The sequence below is a fragment of the Syzygium oleosum genome, unplaced genomic scaffold, assembly GCF_021117445.2.
Source record: "Syzygium oleosum isolate NSW1041296 unplaced genomic scaffold, Sole_v2.1 Sole_v2.04, whole genome shotgun sequence".
NCBI classification, from domain to species: Eukaryota; Viridiplantae; Streptophyta; class Magnoliopsida; order Myrtales; family Myrtaceae; genus Syzygium; species Syzygium oleosum.
The window spans coordinates 3215560-3226898 of NW_026607488.1; the positions used below are offsets into that span (position 1 = coordinate 3215560).

Consider the following 11339-nt stretch of genomic DNA (forward strand, 5'->3'; position numbering starts at 1 on the left):
AAATGCGACGGACATGTGCATATAGCAAAGTGTGAAGGCAAGATCTTCGAGTAAAAGGTGTTAGTGAACACATGAATTTGACACAATGCTTTTGGTTGAAGGTAATGTACCCATGCTCTATCCTACATTCAAAATCCATGCGCGCATTTCCAAGAAAACGTGTATCGTGAATTCCATCAAGTGGGATTTTAGAGGGTTATACTCTTTCCATCTCTGATTGGAGGAAAATTCATCTAAAGCAAATATAGTTGATGTTTATGTTTGCAGCTCATCGGCTATAAATCGAATAGAGGTTTCCTCCAATTATAAATGGGGGAAGACATAGAGTGATTTTAGATTGGACAGAGAGCATTATGGACAAATTACGGCAAAATTAGTGGATACAAGTTATTGACATCATAGAAATCTTCTACATTCAAACTTAATTAAATTGAAGTGTGTCTGGTGTCACAGTCCCACCAACTAGAAATCTCTCATCTACAAAGCGTTATATTCATTTCCTCCATCCATGATCATAAGAAAATTAGTTGATATAAGTTATGGACATCACGGACATCCTCCACCTTCAAACTCAGTCAAACCGAAGCGTGTTTGGTGTCATGCTTCCACCAATCAGAAAGCCGGTTAAAGGAAGTTCCCCCCAACTAGACATCGGAGGAATATCATTGGCAGACTGCAATAGAGAAAAGAGCCACGAGTGCAAAAATAAATCGATTTACAAATATATTAAAATCTCTTCTGATCATCCAATCAATTGGAAATTAAAGAATCAAAGTTTTCCTAGCAATCTCACCTTAATGTCTAAGCAACAACGGCGGATCTCTCAATAATGAGCCAGAAAAAGGACAAAAAAGGGCAAGAAAAGGTGGAACCTCCCGAGGCTCCAACCTGGCCGCCACCATCCGACGTGGCGGGGAGAGGCGCGTGCCCCCACGCGCTCTTCCCCTCGCGACCCTTTTGTGGGATGTGGGGTCTCGGAATTCGACACGTCCGTGCATGACACGTTTACCGAGCGGGGGGGGGGGGGGTCGACGTGAAAACGGTGCGCCCTCGTGCATGGGATTGAAACCCATCGGAAACGACGCCGCCCTACCCATTGGCCCGGGGTGCGCCTCGGGCTAGAGAGATCATCATGGTCTTATAATTGCATCTCCTTAAAGACAGCTAGGAAGAAACCCGGGACCCCACCGCCCGGTTTCTCACCCTAAAAACCAATTTCCGACCCTGCTTTTTTTAGGGGGAACAAGAGAGAGAAAGAAGTCCCTCTGAAGATTCGGAGAAACCGAGAGTAAAAGATTTGATCTCTTCGTGGCGCCCCAAAAGCAAGAAGCAAACCTCTAACCCGAAACCCCAAAACGAGATCTAATCCGTCGTTAATTTCGCCGAGAAAAAGAGAGGGAAAGCGGGCAGCTTTCGGGCTGTCCGATCTCGTTCTTTCTTGCGTGGGGAAAGAGAAGGAAGGAAGGAAGTTTGAAACGTGAGAATGTGATGCCCTGTGCCCCCCTCACCCCAATGTGTAGTTCGGATTTCTTTCTTATCCTCTTTCACGTTGCTGCAAAATCATCGACCGTTTTGAAACAAGCGCGTAAATATGGGACTGTTGGTATTTGCCGTAGTCAACCGATCCTTTTGAACTCATCATGGACCTCGAGACCAGGGGGACATTTGCTGCCCGCGGACGAGACGTTCGGACATCGGACCGTCCAACGATTGATTTGGGTTCTGTACACGTGAAGTGACCTCGGTTCGCTTTACAGCTTGACGTTGGCTAGGCACCCAACGAACGATTCTTTCGGATTTCGATCGCGACAAATAATATTTCATTTACATTGCTCCAACATTGTTCAGAACGAATCTTGCAATGAAAACCCTAAGTTGCAGATGGCCAACCGAACGAGACTCCCCCGGCTCACAACCCTCACAACCCGCCGCCGCCATCACTGGCCATCTTGCCGGGCACCGACGATCTCGAGAAGATCTTCTGCCCCGGCGCGAGGACCGCCATCGGGTCGAACCTCGCCTTCCTCTCCACGAACCTCGCCCACTGCTGCTTCCCGAAGTGCCGCTTCCACTCCTCCTGCGACTGGTAGTAGGGGAGGTACAGCTTGTAGTCGAACCCGTTGTCGTCGCAGGTCCGCAGGATCTCGCGGTTCTGAGAGACCAGCTCGTCGGCCTGCGGGCCAACCGGGTACGGGAGGGTGTACCGGAGCAGGGCCACGAGGTAGAAGATCTCGCCGGACTCCGGCAGCACCACGGACGTGCGCTTGTCCCACCTGAGGCATAAATTTAAAGAAAAACCATCAACGATTTTCATCGAACACCCTTCTAATCCACAAGAACCACGACAAGCTAGGCGACAGCGTCGTATAATAATTGGGGCTTTGGCGAATAATAACGCTTGTCGTTTCCCAAATGGCAAAAGAAGACTGGCCAACAAAAGTAACATCTCCTCGATATCTCATTTTCTACAAAAAGAGGGGGAGACATGCAATGACGGAAACGCCCCTCAAAGTACCCTCGTACCTTTTCACTCGCTTCGCTTTACATCAAACCCCCCTAGGTCATAAATTATTCAGCCCCCAAAAAATAAAAAAAAATATATATATATATAATAAAAAAAAAGTTATGTAAATTCACCACAGCAGCGACCTGGCCAAAAGGTCAAAAGAGAGAGCCTGTGCCAAAAGGTCGGGCAACCAAAAGAAGCATGAAATTTCTGTACAAAATTGTAATTTCGCGTGGTCCCCCCGAGCCCTATCTTCTTCTTTATCTTGTCGCTTTGTTATCGCGAAGTACCCATTTTCCAATGTACTGTTTTTGCTCGTATTACGCCAGCTCACCCGCGCCCAACACCAAGCACCTACCGATGACGTCCTAGGCCCGGCACAAGATTGAGTCGATCAGCGTCACACTCATAAAATCTCGATACTTGGCCCGATTCGATCTCGGGATCTTCTTTAAAAAAGAATCTAGAATACAGGCTGTCGCGCCTTATGAGATAAGTAGAATCTCGTGTCGAGCCGGATGGGAAAATTATGCAAAAAAGTCTTACATTCATTATAATTTTGCCAATTCAGTCATGAATCTTACAACTGTACCAAATGAGTTCTAAACTTTTTATAGTACATCTTGCCAATTTTGGCCGGAAACCGTTGATGTGGACGTCGGCTGTCCTCGTGGCATGGCCGGCATTAAAGTGAACAAAATTTATTAACTGTTAATATTTTTTAGAAATATTTTTATTCCTCCTTTCTTTTTCTTTTTTTTTGTTCTCCTTTTTCCTTTGCCGGTGTCCGGCCCTACCCAAGGCCAGGAGGTCGCCCCTTTCAGCCAACGATCATCGCTGATGCTGGGCGACCGGCAAAGGAAGAAGGAGAAAACAATTTGTTCACTTCAACGTCGCCTTGTAGGAAGCCGGTCGACATTCACGACAGAGATTTTTTGCTAAAATCGACTTAATGGGCTATAAAAAAATTATGACTAATTTGACACAATCGAAAAATTTAGAATTGAACCGATAAAAATGCAATAAATGCAATAAATGGAATACCTCAATCAGGCTCAAATTGCATTTCCAACGCAAATGCACACAATCGAAGTCGATTTCGAGCTTGACGTTCTATCATCTCGACCCGACCGCAACGACTGGTGCAGACAGCAACAAGAGAGGGGTGGGGGTGAGGGAGGGGGAGAGGAGGGCGCGTGATTGGGTACAGTGGGATGCAGGGTACGGACGGTGCAACCGTCAGTGGGGCGCAATCAAAAAAAGGGCTTGGGGTAGCGGGTGGGTCCCCCCGAATTTGGGCTGACCTCAGAACAGGAGCTATAGGAAGAAGAGTTTGACCCACCCTCCCTTCGAAATCTTAACCACCAGATTTTAATGATGGTTCCGTGAAAAAAAACAACCAGTCAGCATATCCTTCCCGCATAACAAGGGACAAATTTTGCATATCCGCGGCGGGCCCCACGTCGCCGCCGCCCCCCGCCACGTCGCCGCGGCAGCCACCCGGCGGGCCTACGACACGTGGCGGCCCGAGGAACGGAACATGGGCCCAACGAGGCGCGACTAAAGTTCGTGCCATATCTTTATCAGCACATCACGTGATATACTAGAGATGTTCGATGGGGGGTGATCATGCAAAGAAAGAAATCGGAAGAGAGAGAGGTCTTTGCCGGACTAACCTGCTCCGGAGCATGGGGTAGACCAGCATGGGCCCGCCGATGCCGTCCTTCAGGACGCCCTTGAACACCGCCCGGTCGAAGGCGGCGATGTCGGCCCCGGAGACGAACATGTTCAGCCACGGGTGCGGCACGTCCCAGAGCCCCGTGGCCTTGGCGTGCCGCTCCGCGTGCTGCACCCGCAGCAGGAACTCCGCGTAGCCCACGTCCCGCCGGAACTCCAGCCCCTCCACGAATCCCAGCCGTCCGAGCAATCTCCCCACCACCTGTAGAGAACACGAGATTAAAAAATCAAGAAAATCAAGGAGATCGCCCCGAGGGCATTTGGGTAAAATTCACGGCCGGGAAATGACGTGGCGCTTTGGCCGTTTGCGGTGGGTGCGTGTGCGTGGCGCCTGCGCCGGGGCGGGGGACCGACCAAAACGTCAGGCAAAATCTCCGCGATCAGGCCCCCTCGGGGGGTGGGGACCCGCTTTTACCGAAATAGCCCCGACCCGACGCCCGAACCACGAAAGCGGCACCGCGGCTCGTGCGCAGTTGTGGAAAGGGCGGGGGCACGCGTGCGGTGTCGTGCCTGCAATTTGCGGGCGAGCGCGGGGGCACTTACGTCATGTCGCGCGGGGGGGCCGGGGGGACGTTGTTGTCAGAAAATCCAATGGGAGATGCGTCTGCTGCGCCCCGTGCCGTCAGCTTCAGTGGCCCGAAGTAACTCCCGCGAAGACCAAAAAACCATTTAAAAAAATTCACGCGAAAAACATTTCTTTTTTCAAATGCGAAAAACAATCATATTTCTTAAAAAAAAATAATAAGGATATTAAATTTCTTTTAAAATATTTCGTTTTTTTTTTTTGGGGTCGCCGGAGCACTCGATGGGTCGCACTAATTTTATATTTATCCCCCCCCCCCCCCCGTGAATACTTTAAAATATTATCTTTTATTTTCCGTTTTTTCAAACGCGACATGATGGTGGGGAGAAATTGGGCCGGGGACGGCGGGGGGGGGGCCGATCTGAGCTTTGTACACGTGTGAGTCCAACCGGGCAATCGCCAGCTTTCGCCCTCTCGCCTGTCCAGCTCGGACGGTTCCCACGTGCGGGCCCCCACCCCCACCCCTCCCGAAGGTGGGGGCCCAACCGAGGTCAAAACCCGGAGCTACGAAAGCTCGCTCCATATTTTCCCCCCTAGGGGTTTTTTTTTTCAATACGGGAATTATTTGCAAAAAAATGATTCTAAAAAATTCCGGTAAATATATGGAAAAATCAAATACGACGCGGTGCGGTTTTTTTTTTCTTTTTTGAACGAGTGACTTCATTTCGAAAAGAGCAGACAACTACGTGTGTTACCAGGGATGACGTGCGATTGGAATCTGAACGAGTGATTAGACGGTCCGTCAGATGATATAAACATCACAGCACATGCCATGCCGCATCTCAAAAAAGTAGGACCCTTTAGCTCTAGCTCGGGACATTTTAGGCTAATCCCATAGGTGGACCGCGACCGTTTTTAACGAGACGAGGAAAAGAAAAGAAGAGGAAAGAAAGAGAAAAGATGCATGATTGATGGACGCAAATTTGTGGGGTTCAGAAGGGGGGTCGCGTTCGTTACCGCATCGACGGACGAGGGAGGGTCGCTGCCCTGGTGGTGGAGGCCCAGCTCGAGGCAGTAGAGGACCGAGCCGGCGCCCGGGGCCAGCCGGGCCGGGTCGAACCGCTGGTCCGGGCCGAGGGGCACCGTGGGCCAGCCGTTGACCGGGTCGTCGCTGTTCACGAAGGCGAACCCCTCGATGTAGTCGAACGTGTCGCCGTCCGGCCGGGTCACCAGCCACTCAGCGTCCCGGGTGAAGTCGACAAAGTCCGCGTACACCACCCTTATCCACCGCACCTGCCGGAAATCGCCCACCACCACAACATATAAAGAATTTTTGGAAAAAAAAAATTCGCATGAAATTAGCAAAGAAAAAAAAAAAGGGAATAATTCAACAAAGAGAAAAGAAAGAATTCGAAATCGAAGAGTGGTGTTGGTGTTCGTACCATATCGGGTGCGGGTTGAAGCAAGATCTTCGCCTTGGTGATTATGCCGAATTGGCCGAGGCCGCCGAGGACGGCGAAGAAGAGCTCCGAGTTGTCGCTGCCGCTGCAGACCAGCGTGTCGCCCTGGCCGGTGACCACCTCCAGCTCCGTCACGTTGGACGTCTGCGGGCCGTAGCGGAAGGCCTGGCCGCTGACGCCGGCGTTGGACAGCGTCCCCCCGACCGTCAGGCCCAGGTAGTCGGTGTACGACCGCGGCGCGAGGCCGTGGCGCAGGCACCACTCCAGGACGTCCTCCCATAATGCCCCCCCGGCAACGACGGCGTAGTACTCGTCGGCGCCGCCGACGACCTGGAAGTGGTCCGCGTCCGTCGAGCGCATGTCGACGACGAGGCCGCCGTCCGACATGGCCTGGCCGTTGATGGAGTGGCCGTTGCCCCGGGCGGCGACCGTCAGGCTGGGGGACCGGAGGGCGGCCCTGACGGAGCGGGCCACGTCGTCGGGGCCGGAGGGGCGGACGACGGCGAGGGGCTTGGCCGAGCGGAAGCCGCCGAAGTCCTTGGCGGCGGTGGCGGTGGCCGCCGGGGACCAGTCCAGGGTCCCCTGGAGCTGGAGGTCGAGGCCGGAGACGCCGTCGTCCTGCCTCGTCTCGGTGTCGTTCTCGTGGACGAAACGCTCCGCGTACGCTATCATCATTCGAGCTTCGCGGGTCTCGATCGATTCCGCCTCTGCTTCCGAGTTCCCGCTTCTCTGAATCGAAGAAAAAACGAAAAAAATTCGAAGCTTTTGCTCTCTCTCTCTCTCTAGCCTCTGTTTCTCTCTCTACTGGTTTCACTTTTGGAGTTAGAGAGAGAAAGAGCGAAGGATGGGCTTCTTAAATAGCGGCTGAGCAAGGGACCAGAGATCGAATTATGACGTCAGCATCGGCCTTGGGGTTCGATATCGTGTTTAAACGTTATGATCCCCATCCCCATTGATCTGTCTGCCACTTCCATGCTTATGGAAGTTTAATATTTGACAGAGTGCATATTGTTTTTTATAAGGTCGGTTTCCCATTTTTTTAGGGACCGTTTTTGTTCTTAACTTGACCCTTCTTTCTGAAAAGGAAAAATTGGAAAAGATTGTGAGGACCATCATCGTGCTTATTCGCTTGTGATTTTCTTCACATATTTGGTCATGGTTAAAGCACTCGAGTTATTTTCTCGATGGACCATCATGGTTAGGTAAATCCCCGCGCTTAAAATCTCATCGGACTCTCTCCCGGATCGTGTGATCAGTTAGATGAGATAGGATTCACGTGAGACCGACTTGATATATCGGTTCTTATATTTCATTGTTCGTTCGTGTTCCATGAATGTTGATTGGAAACAGATTGGAGGCCAAGAGTTCGAATGTTGTATCCTCCTCTTCTTCCTCGCTGTGCAACCTCCATCTTAATAGGAAAATGTTCATATCTTATCATTTCCACACTTTGCCTATGAGTTAATTTAAAATAGGGTTGACTGGTTCTCGGGTGAGCCGGTTCCTATCCTGGAACCGAAAACCGACTACTAAGGACCGATTCTACAAACCCTGAAACTGGGAACATCTCGTTGGTTCTTAGACCCACCTGAGAATCGGACCACAAGTCGGGTTCGATTCTCGAGTGGTGGTTCCATCCTTGGAATTGGGAACCGGACCGATATTCATGGGAATTGCCCGAAGCCGGCCGGTTCGGTCCTGGTGGTTGCCGATTCGGATGGTTTTTTTTATACGCCTCTAACTTAAATAAGTGAAGCATAAGTCAAATGCTTTTACTTCTCTAAGGAGTAATGAAAAAAATTATTTTTTTGTGAGATCGTGGTATCAACAATATTTTGCTCGTTCTAATTTCCATATTCTATTCCAACAATATTTTGCAAGTTCTAATTTCCATCTTCTATTCTTCTGTAGTCTCAGCCGACTGTGGAAAAAGATCTGACAGGTACTTAGTATGTGATGCAAGTTCATCTGACAAATTTTTGGTAGGGTTGTTGACATACGAGGACATTGTAGTAGCAAATAGAAAGTAATGGTCCTTTGAGCAAACAACCGAGATGGCATCTCTTTGGTTTTATAGAAGATAATCACTTGCCAGAAAAACGAGACACAAAAATTGATACGATACCCCTCTAATCTTGGTGCAAAATCTTGGAGATTTCGAGGTACGGAATTAGTCGATTGCGGTGATTTGCCACCGTCCGAAACACAGTTTTCAAATGCATAAATTTCGTTAACGAGAATCGTCGATACGGTTGTCGACGGACCCAAAAAAAGGGATTTTGTATTCCTATAGACAACTCTTTGATTTGTGAGTAGATGTTTTCGTCCTGATCGACATGCATAATGAATTTCGTTATCGAGGATCGTCTAGACCATTGTCCACGGACCAAAAGAGGGGAGTTGTTTCTCGTTCTCGATGCTGCTTTTTTCTCATTTCGCGTGTGATCGATGCTTTGGAAATCGATGATAATGCATAGCAAGTACATGTTTGAAGTTGCTGATAATGTCTGATCTAGCTTCCTAGAGCTGACTTGTATTATTCAATGGTGTCAAGACATATGTCTCGTCCATTCATTCCCGCTCTTCGCCGGCTTCCCACGCTTCTTTCTTTGAGAAAAATTTAATAGACAAGAGTTGTGGTCAACTCCTTTTTTTTCCCCTTAAACAAAATTCGTTTAGTCAAAGCTTATCGATTTGGTTTTAGCACTTAAATTTTTCCTTAAACAACCTTGTAGTCGTCGACCTTGTTGCTACATCCAAGCCCTAGAATAGCTCACGAGCGCCCCTTCTATAAGTGTTACAAATGGCTTTTGAAACAGGGGAATGTGGTAAGAAAATAAAGTGAAAATTGTTTATGATTGGTATAGAGGAAAGACCACGAATTGTGTGGTGTCATTTTTTAAACTGGCAACATGTTCGGTGGTAATAGTAATTGTTACATTACATATGTATCGCGGTCTGACCGTCTATTAAAGTGTTTGCTTGCAGTGGTAACTATTGTGGCATAATCTCTATTGCGGCCAAAGATGTGAAGCTATTACATGACTGCCTTACGCCCGGACTTTAGTAGCTATCTTCAAAATACCCCCATCTCATTTTTCCTTTCTAATTCTCTCAATGTTAGGTTTATCGATTATAATAAATTATAACTAAGTTCATTTGTATTATTTATATAAAGATAACGCCAATTACAATTATATGGGTTGTTACGCTCATAATTGGATACCTATTGGAGAAAATATCTCTCAACAGCAAAGCAATTCCAAAAATTGCTCTCAATCAAATCAAGACCAGTCAAGCAATTACTGTACTATTGGCAAGTGCAGCGAGAGTTTTCAAAGTTGACAAATTTATTTTATCTTTCTTTGTATAGAGAATTTTATCTTTCCATATATAAAAGCCGTAGCTAGGAAAGTTAATTATTATAGTTATTCTAGCTAATAGAATCACATGATATGGGCTTAATTTTTAATTATAATCATTAATGAAAGAGATAAATATATAATATAATAAATTATATATTGGAGAATTAAACTCATGAGTACCATGGTTGAATATTAAAGTGATAAGTAATATATCTCCTCTAATATTGATTTCGGGGTGTGTTGGAAGGTTTTGTGATGTTCCCCTCCCTCTTATTACATATGACTTTTGTAAAACAAAACATGTAATATTACTTAAACCAAATAGTTATTATGGCTCTTTCACATTACAAAAAGGGCATTCACTTAATCTTTCAAATGTATATTTCTTGTACACACGTAACGTGTGTTTACATTTGCTACTGGTTTTAGAATAAGATCACACGAGTAAAGTATACTATCATATAAAGCAAAAGGACTTTCTACTTCGAAGAGATCTCAATTATTTTTTTTCTTCTCTAAATATTCTTAATAATATATTTTATTGATATTATATCAATGGACAAATGCGTAAGCTAATAACTATATTTTCTCTCTTGTGAATTTCAACTTTACAATTTGAGTCTTGTGCTTTGACAACCTTCCTGAAAAAAATTTCCGAATTGCGATGTATTTTTCTTTTGTTTCTTGTATATCTATACAATATCTTTATATCGTGTGTTTTTATGAATCCATTATCTAGTCATTCATATTTTTCGTAACAAACTCGTTTTACTCAATTTTCCAAATGTCCATTGTTTGTATACATGCAACCGGTGCGCGCATTTGATATTATGTAAAAGGAAAAGTCATAGAATATATATGTCAAGAAAGGTTTGCTTATTTTGGAGAATAACCTTAGAATGTTGTGAGATGAGAAACATTCAGCCAGATTTGTTTTCAAGAGATTTAATGAATGAAAATATTCTTGATTACCTTTTCGCGATTTTGACCCTTGTTGAAATCTATATGATCGTAATTTTGGGAAAATTACCAAAAAAGTTCTAATCCTATTATAATTGTGTCAATTAGTATATCTGATCAATTTTGGTCGGCTGGCGCAGACGAGGACACCGGCGCTAGCTGTCCGGCCAACGTCGCCGTTACAATTTTTAGATATTTTATTAGTCTTTTTTCGTTTTCCTTTTCTTCCTTCCTTTTTTTTCCCCATAGTGGCCGGTGAACATCCCATTGCCACGTCAGCGCCGATCGGCCAAAATTGGCTAGATGAACTAAATTGGTCAAAATGCAAAAAGTTTAGGGATTGAATTGGCACAATTGCAATATATTTAAGACCTTTTTTGGTAATTTTCCCTTGTAATTTTTAAAGTGACTAAACTAAATAGCAAGAGTAAAATCACAAGAAAAGAACTAAAAAAAGCCATTCTAAACACACATTATATGCTAATTAGTAATTACTCAGCCGGACAATAACAGTACGATTAGCAGGAAATCAGACATAAAAGAATCGGACATTGCTGTGCTGAAGTGACTCACACTGTCCACCAATCTGAGACATTAGCATCTACAGGTTGTTAGAGATGTCTTGGTCGCACCACTTTAAATTTTAAAACGAAAAATTAGTCATCTCTCACCATATTTTAATTCTATTTTCCTTTCCTTAAAACATGGTTCCTTCTCTGATAATCGCGCTTAAGAAGATTACTTTATAGTTCTCGTTGAGCCTCCCCAAAGTCAAACAGTATATCATA

At 46.0% G+C, this 11339-nt stretch overlaps 1 protein-coding gene across 1 annotated transcript; it reads right to left on the minus strand.

The window, feature by feature from the left end:
- Positions 1–1735: 1735 nt before the first annotated feature.
- LOC115661887 (cytokinin dehydrogenase 7) lies at positions 1736–7061 on the minus strand. The gene is made up of 4 exons (XM_056311043.1): positions 6209–7061; positions 5784–6059; positions 4183–4445; positions 1736–2273 (listed from the first exon to the last, which is right to left on the minus strand). Exons 1-4 carry the CDS (start codon positions 6899–6901, stop codon positions 1919–1921), a joined length of 1587 nt encoding a protein of 528 aa, XP_056167018.1. The 5' UTR covers positions 6902–7061; the 3' UTR covers positions 1736–1918.
- Positions 7062–11339: the final 4278 nt, after the last annotated feature.

Excerpts from the sequence above, each read along its gene's own strand:
- LOC115661887 (XM_056311043.1), bottom strand. The coding sequence starts at position 6,901 with ATGATGATAGCGTACGCGGAGCGTTTCGTCCACGAGAACGACACCGAG. Across the intron at positions 6,060-6,208 it reads TTCAACCCGCACCCGATATG|GTGCGGTGGATAAGGGTGGT; the intron begins GTACGAACACCA and ends GATTTCCGGCAG. Across the intron at positions 2,274-4,182 it reads TACCCCATGCTCCGGAGCAG|GTGGGACAAGCGCACGTCCG; the intron begins GTTAGTCCGGCA and ends TTTATGCCTCAG.